The sequence below is a fragment of the Gambusia affinis genome, linkage group LG19 (assembly GCF_019740435.1).
Source record: "Gambusia affinis linkage group LG19, SWU_Gaff_1.0, whole genome shotgun sequence".
NCBI classification, from domain to species: domain Eukaryota; kingdom Metazoa; phylum Chordata; class Actinopteri; order Cyprinodontiformes; family Poeciliidae; genus Gambusia; species Gambusia affinis.
This window is the reverse complement of record NC_057886.1, coordinates 8,677,076-8,690,391: the sequence shown is the minus strand read 5'-3', so window position 1 is coordinate 8,690,391 and position 13,316 is coordinate 8,677,076. Positions and strand designations below refer to the sequence as shown.

Genomic DNA, 13,316 nt, shown 5'->3' with positions numbered 1-13,316 from the left:
ATAATTTTGCCCTGGCTGTGCCATCCGTCTTCGTGGCAGAGCTAAGTGCTGTGACTGGTCGCTGATCCGAACCTTAGACACCTAATTCCTCTCATCCTCCCCATTTATTGAGAAGGATGAGGCAGAGACACAGTCTGAAATGTATCCATTTGAGATGAAAGATGACATTTAACAACTGACCGCAACACCCAATGAGCATTGGACGAGAGTTTTGTGGTTCTTTAAACTGTGACCACTTCATGTGACCACGTGCACAACCAGAAATGTAGCACCCCACTGGCTCTACTGGCATTATGTCCTATTGCTTTTTACACACAATGCAAAAATGCAAAGAATCTCCACACCATTGCACCAAATTATTTGAGTGCCCTTTTGCTTGAATCTGAAAGAATAATTGTGCGAGCATGTTGCAACGGAACAAAAATAATAAAACATGATTTATGCTGTTGCGAAGGGAAGTTTAAGTGTTGCGGCCAGATGGGGCTTCTTAAAATGGGGTCTTCTTGCAAAACAGAAACACAAAGCAATGAAGCTAACAAGGAGTAGTTCTGCCTCTGAGCTAGGATCCAGCTGTAGTTTCTCTTTTATTCAAAAAAACTGTAGTGAAATCAGACCAGATGGAGAAGAGTCTGAAGAAATTAGAGGCCAGAAAAGAAAAAGGAAATAACAACAACCAAAATAAATAAATAAATATTTAAAGCGCGGAAAATGTGCCATTAATTAACCTAACTCAAGGTGAGCGGCCATCGGCATGAATCAGCGATCTGATGGTAAACAACCAGACATCTCTGTTGTCTGTGGAGCTTTATTGCATCTCCAATGTTTACCGCAGCCTCCTTCCTCCCCACTGTGCTTTCTGCAGCCCGCTCTGCCCATACATGCCACACCACCAATCTGACAGCTTAACAAAAGTCGGCCTGACACTGTGTGCATTGCAGAATAGGCTTGACATTGTGCAACCTGTGAGATCTCACCTGTGTATTCGTGCTGCTGTGCCTCCATGTACACCTTTTAAAGAGGATTCATGGGGTCAGTACAGTCTCTCCTCCAACTGGTTGGTATTTGTTGCAACATATTTCTACTTTTAGCAGTGGTTTTCAGTGTTTAAGGTTTATATGTACAAAATGTACCTTTTTGCCTTTGAAGGGGTTTTGGAGGAGAATAATAGGGCAGATGAGTTGGAAAATACTTTGACTCTCATGTACCTGGAAAGGTATTTTTTTATCAAAATTTTGTCAGTTAGTTTTGTTGTCGCCTTATTTCAATAAAAGAAAAATATCAATTTACTTTATTTATCAATGCTAGAAATCCCTTTACTTTGTAAAGAGCACTGTAGCAACACAGCAATATGAAATTTACCTTAACGGTTTACAATTTAAAAGGACGGCATTCACATTAAATTAGTTTTGTAAGATGTAGTAAAAGCTAACTAAATCCTGGACATATCACATATTACTAATCTGACTTTGTGTGAGTTTTCACTTCATGAATGTGTGTGAGTGCTCTCACAGTTGCTGCAGGTGTGAGACGTTGCCATGGCAGAAGGTGGTAGACATATAACAGGCTCTTAAGGAAGGTTTGATGCTGCATTGTGATATTTGGTGCTTTGTTTACCTTGGACGGCTTGAATTGTTAAATAATTCCACAACACAATCTGAGTCATTCACATTTGGTAGTGGGGAATAATTGCACTGACGCAGGGGCTGCTGGTCAAATTTTCAGAACTGCAGATTTTAGATGTGGTTCTGAAATATTTCCTTTACTTCTATTTTTTTACTCTCTCTTTTAAACGTGAAAAAAATCATGGTATAGTTTCAAACTGCTAGGATGTTTGATTTGAGCTCCAGTGTGGACACAGGTACTACGTAAACGAGTGAATAAATAATCTCCAGGCAAACAGATCTAATGAGGTGTTGAAGGACTTTAGTCAAGGGGCAGGTTTTAAGCAGCGCTGAGCTATTGGACAGTCACTCAATGCAGGATTTATGAGGAGAGGCAATTCCTGGCATGTATTTTCATTTAGAATGACACAACACAGATCCAATTTGGTCCACTCAATTTATGCACAAACACAAGCCGACCTTAAGAGGCAATCAGGTGTCGTTTACTTCAGGATTCACGCTTAAACCTGCTCATGGTAACACGGAGCACAATATGTATTACAAAACGGGAAAAAAAAGTTTTTAGTTCTACTGCAAGTCAGAGTGTGCACCGGGTTCACTCTCCGGCGACAGTCTGGCTTTGCTTTGAAGACTCACACATTATACTTGTGTGTTTCTGAGCGTGCGCAGGGAGCTGAAGACAGAAGGGAGCTCATGAGGTGTTGACTAGAGATTAAAGGGGAATTAGAGAAAACAGAGCACAAGAAGGCACAGAGGGGTGGAAGAGAGAAAAACAGCTTTATTGAATATTCAAATCTCTTTTTTTTGTTTAAATGCTGCTGCAGATTACTGCATCTTTCATCTGCGAAGGAGAGGTCGACTTTATGTTACTTGAATCCGTCTGTGCTGGTGTGCGTTTGGGGGATGTATTCAGATGGAACGCATACATGCACTGCATTTCCCAGATGTCATTGCAGATGTATCGTTTTCTTTATATCATTGCATGTAGAAGCATATTGTAAATTAGAGGAGACAAGCTGGCGTTATGCCTTCCTTCTCTTTACAGAGCTTTGTGTAGTACTTCTGAGTAGTCAGTGTGTGTGTTATCTGTGTGTGAATGCCTACTTTGCTCTTAATGCTATCTCAAATTGTAATTGATTATTTTGTTTGGAATGTGGTCAGTGGTTAGTTACTGCCCTATTCAGGTTCAACAGAGCACTACTACAAAACGGACAGATAACAATATGAAATTTAAGACTTTTATTTATCCTTATGTTTTTCAACTTAAGATGTGTATATAATCACTTATCGGATAAAAATCCTGAAAGGTATTATATGTTGGTATTTTTAGGCAAGTACACAAAAGCTGTTTTAATTGAAGAAATCTTCATAATTCCTGTTTGTCAAATTTAAATAATTAGCACAATTTTAAAAAGTCTCAACTCACTTTAAATAACAAGGAGACAAGTTTTCAGTCACTCTAAGAGAAAAGTCACTTTCTCTTAGAGTGTCAGTCACTCTGAGAAAAAAGAAAATATATTATCAAATAGAAGATTAAAGTAAATTTCTTTCTCTCATTTAAAGCAGTTTTTAAATAAATAAAACTGTTTTACCTTAAACTCCAAAAATCTTTTGTGATCAGCCTTTACGTTTTTTGTTTTTCAGAGGACTCGGATTCAAAGTACTCCTCGAGGATGTCTGAGCGTTTTGACAATTTGTTTAAAAATAACAAAAGAACTTATACAGCAGACTTGGAACTTAACCATGGAGGGGGAGAGTCCTCCAAGAACTCTGGTTAAACAGCAGAAATATTCTCAAGGAATGACAGCAAAGTAATTTTTGAATACTGATGCGTAATTACCAGAATCCTTCATGGGTTAGTTCATTTGCAGGACGCCTGTCGGCTGTGTGTGGTGCAGGGCTGAGAGAGTGAGAGAAATGGAACAATGAAGGGAATAACTTATACAACGAGCCAGGAAAAACCAACAGAAAAACCTGAGAAGAGTAACTATAGGCTACAGCACAATCAGAATAGAAATACATTAAATCCTTGTAGAAAAAACACAGTAAATTATGGAATAATTATGGAATAGGCAAAGTCACAAAGGACCTTTGAGGATTTCTCTTTTTTTTATTGTTGGTTCCTCAATAGCTCTCTTTGTTTTCTTTCCTAGAAGGTTCTGTAAGCTAACTGTCATATGTTGGTTTGGCTTCTGTCCACTGCTATCTTGTTATGACAGAGGTTACTGAAAAAAATCAACAACAAAAAAAACAGATGTAGCTTATTATATTTTCTCCATGAATATCTGATTCCATACATACAGCTTCGGTCTGCAATGTAGCCCAATCAAAACCACGCCATGATTCCGCTGATGATGATTGCACATGGAGGAGTTTGCTTAAGTAACAAGCTAAAGCTCATTTTGTCTCCTTATTCGCTTCTTTGACTGATCGGGTCGAGTAAAATGGATGCTGGTGAAATGGATGTAAATGTTTCCTCGACTCGTAAAATGAGTTAGGATATTGTTCTGATGTAACGTTTAGCTTTACGTGTCCACACATTCTGCATCGTCTTTTCTGTTCTGAAGAGTGAACATTTCTTTAGTTGTATTTGTTTAACCAGAATTGTTACATTGAGTAATGGTGTGCAATGCAGAATATTGTAACTCTGAATTTATGTCTTCAAATAAAATGTGATTTTTCATTTGTTTTCTGTGTGACATAATGTCTCTGCAATAAAAGCTGAATTTACACTAAAGCCTTTTACACCAAGCACTTCAATAAGAGGGGTGTTTGCATATAGAGCACACAACTTAAAAGGGATCTGCTACAGTAGAAAAGGCTAAAATTAAATAATCTCCTTGTGAACTCGATCCCTAACAGCTCCAGTCTTCCATGTTTTTTCACATCTAAATCACTAATTTAAGAAAGAAAATTTATGATATATATGTTCATTTTATTTATTTAAATACATGACATAGACAAATGTTCCCTAATTTTAATTACCTAGATAGTCATAGTCATTACAAAGTGCTTTTTTTTATGAATCACCTTGTAAATATGTGAGATGTGCATTTATTATATAAATAGATGCTGCAGCTCCATACACACATATTTCAAATATATCAAACCTACGTCTCATTTGTTAAGCTACAATAATGGAAATGGACCCATGGGTTCATCATTTTATCTCATAGGGAATAGAAGTAATCTTTCGTCAGGAGAATAAGTATATGTGGCATTTTGGCTGAGCATGCCAGGTATTTGTCAGGTTTGACTAATTAGACTAAGGTGAACAGTGGCAGCCAGGGCTCAGAATATCTTCCGTCAGATGTGCAAATGAGAGCTGAATACAAATCATGTTCTGCATGAGTCCAAGCAAAAAAAAATTTTGTACATTTTTGTACATGTAGAATGAGTACAGCTAGCCGGTTTGAATATTTTCACTGCTTCCTGTAAAAAGATGTCCTGAACCTAACTGCAACATAAATAATTACTGTTTTATCTTTAGCAAATATAGGCCCCACTCTAAAACACACTCCATTTTCAACTCTAATGAAAGTTCTCTCTTTGAGCGCATCGCACGGACGATGGATTTAAGATCTGCATAAATATTAATTACCTTTTTGCTCGAGATTCACTTCTTTGCTTACCACATGCACCGATTACTGTGGAAACGTAATTGTACACATGTACCACTCTTATAGAGCCGAAGCAACACCAACTGAGTTAAAACTGCAGAGATACATCGCTCTCATCTTGTGGATAGCTCACTCCCCAAGGAATGCAGGATTTTTGAAAACTGAAAGTTAAGCTCAATGTTTCACTGACAATCTGGTCAATTTGGGGCATTAATTACCTGTCCACTAGGGGGCATACGTTCTAAATATGCCACTTTGAACTCTTAGTGGTGTCTTAAGGTGTCATAAGGTGATGTCTTACAGCAACACTACAAATTGGTAGACCAGATGTAGTAAGAGAGATGTTAGCAAGACTAAGCTTGCATAATGTGCAGAGGTCACCAACTTCTTGAAGTCAGTCACAACAGACCTTTCAAACTTCCTGTTGGTGTGCATAGAGCTTCATAAAATAGGTTTCCATGCCCGAGCAGCTGTGCCCAAGCCTTACATCACCAAGTGCAGTGCAGAGCATTTGGCTATAGCGCAGTGGAGACATCTTTTCGAAAGTGACAGGTCTTTTCTCACTGTCTTGCAATCCAAAGGACTTGTCTGGGTTTGGCAGTTGGCAGGGAGCAGCGTTTTTTTTCTAGCTGCACTGTGTCAAGCATGAAGTTTGGAGCAGACAGGAGTAAGGTGAGGAGCTGGTTATTAGGAGTTTGGCTGTTCTCTTTTAGTTCCCGTGAAAAAGAACTCTTAATATTTCAGTGTACCATGAAATATTTGGATAATTTTACACTCTCAGCTTTGCAGAAACAGTTTGGGAATGTCCACTTCTTCTAATAATATGACTTCGCACCAGTACAGAAAACGAGGTCCATAAAGATGACGATGATGATGACTGCAAGACTTTAGGAAGAACCTGACTAGCCTGTGTAATGCCCTGACCTTAACTCAACAGAACAATTTTGGGATGAGTTAGTTTGGAGTTTTTTAAGCCACACTTTCCCATCCTAAATCAGTGCTGCCGAATGCACCCTTGGAGTAATAATCATATATTCCTATAAACAGACTCCTTATTTTTGTGGAAAAACTTCCCAGGAGATTTGAAACCATAGTAGTTTCAAAGGATACTGCATACCTCAAAGACGAGACATAAATTGATGTTTCAGAAATTCACTTTTATTTTCTTATTTTTACCTATACAAGTGTTTTTTGAAACATCACCATACGTGACAAGATAAGAAATAGTGTGACAGCAGGTTAACTTGCTGTTTGCAGCTCGTAGTACTCCTATTGTTATTCTATGAAGTGCAAGACAACACTTGAATATTTCTACTACATTCAGTGATTGTTTAATTCTACTTTTTGCTTAAGCCTGCAACAAGCAAATAGTATGTAAATGTTTCAGTGAAGAATATTACACCTGCATTTAAGATATTTTAGTTTGAGTGGAAATAATTGTTGCATAACAATTAAATCAGAGATTTTGTTTCATTTGTCGTATTTCTTCCCAGGTTTTACCCTACTGGAAAAATGACTAGATACATAACATACTTTATATGAAAAGATGATGTAAGTTTTTACCATTAGTTTTCCTGATTAACACACATTCCAATTAAAACAGCACCTTTGGGAATACATCAATATTTCAACTCTACATGCTCACTGAGAGTGTAAGTGAAAAAGAGAGAGAGAGTGAGAAGTAAAAACAAGATGGAGTGTGTGTGTTTTTGCAGCAAAAGCCAAACTAAAGTAGAAAATCAGCAGTATCAGTGGCTTTTTTTTCCCTGGTAATCCATTTTCTCCTCATGCTTTTCTCCTCATTTTCCCTCATTTAGTCTATTAAACCATCCATTTTACTTACTGTTTCTCACTCGTCTTCTTTTGTACTCTTTGACCCCCACCCACCTTTCCGTTGACACGAGACAATGCTCAAAATTACATCCGCCTCAGAAGAAGTACAATATTCTCTCAGTAATGCATATTTTACGAGTTTTCTGTTGCCTTGTTGTCAAAATGAGCATTTTGCCAGGCACTGCAAAATGCTCTATATGCGACTAGCATTGCTTCTGAACATGCCATCTGAAAAGCTGTGGTCACTATGCTGTACATTAATCAGCATTTGGTCAAATTTTTATGCAAAGAAGAATCAACTGAAAGGATGTTGAATTTTAATTTTAAATTTTTGATTCAATCAGTAGAACTACATTTACATCACTCCAAGTTGATATACACAAATAGGACCGAATCAAGGGATCCTATCCATGTCTAATTTGCACAACGCATTGAGGCACCAGTAAAGCCTGAACCATTTAGATTCCCATCCTTGTAGAGCTAATTAATAAAAAAGCAAATGCTTTTAACATTGGCAACGTATTGCAAAATAATCCCTCTGCTTCCTCAAAAAGGATGTGGAGGTCAGAGAGGTGATGCCTGACATCTGTACCCTTCAAATTAAGCTTCTTCCTTTTTACAAGACGCCAATCATTAACAGCACCAAAGGTTTTCTGGATAATAACTCATGCTGGTCTCTTTGCAGTCTTTTAGCCTAATTGACACAAGCACAGATTACATTATGCCTGGCGACACCATAATGTGTGCATCTCTCCAACATTTCCCCCGGTGCTCTATGCCAGTGCTTTGGTAAACACTGCAACCTGATCTGCAGCAGACATCAGCTCATTAACATGGTGATTTCATGAGTTTGGCAAAAAGCACTATAATTACATTAGCAGCAAATTGCCATGATTGGGCCCATTTAGTGCATTAGACCCATGCAAGACTTCCTGTTAGCATCTGTTTCACTTGGATTGATGGAGTGATTGTTTATTTGTACTTTCGCGTCATCACATCATATCAGTTACACCAGTCCCCGTATATCGTGTTCTCGAGTTCAGTTACTGTTGTCCTTTAAAGCATAAACAGTGTCTCATTGCATCTTATGGACTAACCACACATTGCGCAGAACAGGCTCTGGCTGCCTGTTGCTGATAATCCAGAATGACATGTATATTGTTCTGACCTTAACTTTCCTCTTGCACGTGGTTCGAGCACGTGTCCATGCTGGTGATCCTGTTAAACTGTGTGACTCTGGGGATGTTTCAACCCTGCGAGGATGTGACCTGCCTGTCAGAGTGGTGCCGCATCTTACAGGTGAGCGTCATGCCCAGTCAGATGGGTTTGCATGAATATTCTGTAAAGTGCAATATTTGGCAATGCACTGAGTTTGTAAGCAAAAAATTTTTTGCAGCAGTGAGAAAATGTGCTCTTAGTGTTTTTCACCATTAACACAACGTATTACTCATGTTAGCAATATTAACGTGTTACGTTTCATTGGTATTACTTATATTTCACAAATGTAACTTGGATGAAAATAAGTTAATTACTTTCTGTCTGCTTGTCTAATTGACATTTTATTCCTGCATACTTGTTTTAGTGAAGCGTTGATTCATGGCACATTGAGACAGACTCATTATACTCAAATACAGACATTTCTCGTGCTGTACGAGACGTCTAATTAATTGAGTAACAACCATAACCAACCATGCTGAGTCTGAACGTCTCCCTGCTGAAATTAAGCTAACTAATCTATTGAAGAAATTCATGTTTTTCACAGAAACCCTGCTCTCAAAACTGTACTGCTTGTATAAAAATATGCTTGCGCTGTTGAGGAGATTCAACAAGGTTATCTGTTTGCAAGCGTTTTGGTTGAAGTCAGTGTTAAATCTTCTTTTTTGTATTTTTGTCTGTTTTTCTTCGACCAGGTGTTGGACGATTGCATCTTTGCTTTCTTTGCGGTGGAGATGGTCATCAAGATGGTGGCCCTTGGAATTTTTGGCCCCAATTGTTACCTCGGCGACAAGTGGAACCAGCTCGACTTTGTTATTGTCATGGCAGGGTTGGTATCCTGTTGACATCATTGCATAATAACATTTTACAACTCAATCAGGGTGATGCTCATTGGAAGCCAAGATGTTGAATCTTTTTTCAAATTAACATTTTCAAGTGGAAACAGAGTATAATTTGACCCCTGTACCAGTCAGTTCAAAGGTCTCTGTATCCGAGCAACCAAATATCACTTTCTAATGACTATAAATTATTAAGAAGACATTTGAATGGAGGAAATTAGGATGATGACTGGAGAATATAAAAATGTCATTCTATCTCTTGGCAGGAAGCAGCTAAATACCTTTTCTAGGTCACAGTGAGACTCTTTTTCTTTTATCCTTGTTTTCCTATGTAGTCAGGTAAGAAAGCATACAAATACAAACGCACCGTCTTACAAAAGAGCATGCTTAGGGAACATGCTTTCTGCCTGAAGAGGAAAAGAATGTAATAAAATATATTACACATATAGCTTCCATGTTCAGGACCAATAGAGCAGAGAAGTAGTGAGTGAACACCACTCCTCCACATTTTCTGCAAGGGAAGCCATAAACTCCTGACTGCTTCTTCTAGAGATTATCATAATTATTATGCTGACTGAAATGTACAGCAAATATAAAAAGTTGGAAACCCCTTTTAAAATGTGAAATCTTTGTGAGACAAAGACAAATAATTGTAGAATGTTTTATTATTGTATTTTATTTCTTTTTGCCTCTAGTACACTATATATCTCCTACAATTCAAGTCCACAACAAACAAATCTGTTTGGGTAAAACAGACAATAAAAAAATATAATCTCTGAATAAGTGTACATACCCAGACTTTAATACCTTGTTGCCCCACCTTTTGTTGCAATTCCAGCTCTTGATCTTCTTGGGTACAAACACCAGCATAGAGAGATCTGAATAACCATAAATAAAGTTAAGTGGTCCTACTGGGATTTGCTCCTTTGCATTATGAGCTGAAGCTTTGGATTACAGCGAGGCTACAAAGGATCCAAAGAATATCATTGTGTCAGTGAGGAAAAGGGTAGAGAGGAATTCCACAGCATTTTGTACCAGGGCAGAGTAAAGACAATCGGAGGGTACAGAAACTTTTTCCATAAGTGGTTGAAATCATGATCAGTTCTCAATAGCGGTTTGTTTGCACTTAAAACCTTGTGTTGTGTGGAAGAAAAGGAAGAGGGATTATATTTTTCTGCATTGCCCTGATTCAAATGATTCCACCAAGAAAAAGGGCTGACCAGAACAAAATGATATTCTTGAGTTTCCAACTGGCTGGTCACCGTCAGGGCAGATCAAGTTGAAGATTGTCCAGTTTCATTCAACAACCTTGAATGAAACTAGAACAACACAAAAACTCAAAAACAACACAAAACAGCAGTTTGTGTTGTTTTTGAGTGAGTGTATCTTAGCTGTGTGTGTGTGTCTTTCTGTTTCGCTGTATGTTGTTTATTCACTGCACATTCATTTTCAGGGTGATGGAGTATTCTCTGGATGGCCACAATGCCAGTCTGTCAGCCATCCGTACTGTTCGAGTGCTTAGGCCACTGCGGGCAATCAACAGAGTACCAAGTAAGACCAAGAGATTTACTGAATTAAGTGTTGCTCTTTTAGCTCAATAAGGACATGCGTGCACATAGGTGTATCCACATTCAGTTTTATATCTATTTCGGTCATACATATATGTACAGTTTAAGAAGGTGGTATTGATGTTTGGAACTTTTGTTTTCAGGTAAAAGGGAATTTAGAGAAGTTGAATTCCATAAAGCAAAGCAAATGCATAGTTTTGTTCTTCTCTGAGAGATATGTTAGCTTCTTTGTGCATATCAGTTATTACGGTCTCAACCAAAGGTAAAGGGACTTAATAGACTCACTTCAGAACAAACCTTGATTTGGAGAATCATTTTGACATTGACAGGGATTTTATTTCAGCAAACATGATTGGAATGTCTTGTCTCCACCCAAAAATTAATAAGTGTGTGCTACTTAGATGATACAGTACAAAGTATTCTTAGAAAACCACACACTTTACAATAAAAAAGATCAATGTTCCTAAATGTACAGGCTAGAATACAGTCGCTTGCACCCATGACAACAATGTGTAATAATGTAAAAATGTGTCGGAGGCTTCTTCAGATTCAGTGCAGCACAAACTGCTGGAGAAGATCTTTCCTGCCAACAGCCATCGCGATCTTCAATAACTCTTTGAAAAATCTAAATGAATGAGTTACATCAACATTTAATTGCCCTTGGGGATTAATAAAGAAGTTTTGAGTTTGAATTTGAAAACTTAATATTAGTTTTTAGGGGGGGTTTTGCAGTAAAATAACCTCAGATACAAAAAGTTTGAAAATATGACTCTCAATAAGTGGGCACAACACTTACAAGTTCTTGTTTTTTTGAAAATCACAAGTGGCACAGATGCCAGCAACCCTAAAAATTCTCAACACATAGAGGTTGATCTGAGTTCCTACAGACTTTTTAATTGTAATCCATGGCTTTCTGTCAAACTGGGGTATAAATACGACATGACGTTTCTTTTAGTCACTGGCACTGAGCTGATTGAGAAGACATATTTATCTTGCAGCAATGGACTGTAAGCAGGATTGTTAGGAAGATAAAACAATTCTCTACAGCTCACTTACAGAGTGAGTAAGTGCCACAATAAAATGGCATTTTTAAGCATTTTTATTTATTTATTTTTTACCAGTGGTGCCATTGTGGCTGAATAGTACAGCATGTACTTATCTAAAGAAATTGAGACTAAATGTATTGTTTTATTGTATTTGTCTACAAGGTAAAGACATTCATTGCAGAATAACATCCTGAGAGAAAGATGTGTGTAAAAATGAAATAGTAAGCCAAGTCAGAAGGAACAAAGACGAAATGAGATTTCGATGATACAGACGAGGGAGATGGAAAAATGTGTGCATGTCCGGGTGTGTGTGTGTGTGTGTGTGTGTGTGTGTGTGGAGTGGGTGTTATGACAACAATACAAGAAGACGAATCAGGAAATAAAATGAAGGAAACACTGAGTGATGAAGACACAAATGAAGACAGACAGACAGACTTTTGCACAGCCTTTAAGATCAGTACAGTTTTTTTTTTTGTTATTCATACATAAGTTTGTTGCTGTTGTCACTCCAATGTCTCTCCAATAAAGTGTTATTAATACATTTTGGTGAATTTCTTCACCAAGTTTAGAGAAATTCAGTTTTTACACTGACCACCCATTCTTCCACATAATATTTTGAACCTTGCCTAAACCTTAAAACACCTTTTTTACTTCCGTTACAGCTTAATATATCTACTCCTTCTGCAGCAGTCTCTTTTTCCCAGTAATTTAATTCAAGTTACCCCTACGCTGCATGTCAAATCCATTTCTGTTGGCCTGCAATTTTGTAGTTTGTTTGCTTTGAGCAGTGCAGGACTGTATTTTGGTTTGCTTGTTCACACCACTTTGTGGTAAGTTGATGTATGGCCCTGAAGAGTTTGGTGTTTGCTTTCAGCTCAATGGAAGCTGTGTATTATTTGTCATGTTCCTAAAAGCTCCTGACAGAAGGGGCCATGAGTCTATAGCTAAAGAGATTTTCTAGACAAGAGTGTCACAACAACTTACAGTAAGTAAGGACATATTGTACAATATTTCAGGACAATCGATGTGATCAACAAAACCAGAGCTGTATGTGCTGAAAATGTTCATTTAATGGCTTTGTGAAAATATACATTTATGACTTGATTGATTCTTAATCAGTCAATCACCATTCTTAGCAATAATACTGAAAAATACTGACCACTATCAATATTATCTCTCAAAATGGCTTCCGTGTGACAAAAGTCTTTAACAATCTCATGATTTTTAAAATAATAATCTCCTAATGCCACAACATTTTTGCCTTCTTGTAACAACGAGCTGTGCTGAATTATACATAAACCTATTTGGTTTCAGATATTATTTTAAAATCTCTGAGCTTCCCTGTAACAGAAGGTAAAACTAAGCGACATTGCTTCAGCAAGTTTCTAAAAGCTACATGAAATGAAACCGCTAGAAAGAGAATAAAGTGGTGGATGTACATTTGGGATGACAATGGCAGGTGTTAGTGGAAGCAAATAGATGTACATCAAACATCCCCCGAAGCCTGGAACTCACAGGTACACGCAGACACCTGGAGGTCATCTAAAGTCATTTTACGTCACTGCGTATTATT

At 37.7% G+C, this 13,316-nt stretch overlaps 1 protein-coding gene across 4 annotated transcripts in view; it reads left to right on the top strand.

Annotated features, from left to right (window-relative positions):
• The window catches only part of LOC122822297 (voltage-dependent T-type calcium channel subunit alpha-1H-like), a 141,285-nt gene that overhangs the window by 56,667 nt on the left and 71,302 nt on the right, over positions 1-13,316 (top strand). For all 4 annotated transcript variants that reach the window (XM_044100856.1, XM_044100855.1, XM_044100857.1 and 1 more), the window contains 3 exons: positions 8,263-8,374; positions 8,986-9,119; positions 10,583-10,680. In XM_044100856.1, coding sequence (XP_043956791.1) covers positions 8,263-8,374; positions 8,986-9,119; positions 10,583-10,680 — 344 coding nt within the window. The remainder of the gene's footprint in view (positions 1-8,262; positions 8,375-8,985; positions 9,120-10,582; positions 10,681-13,316) is intronic.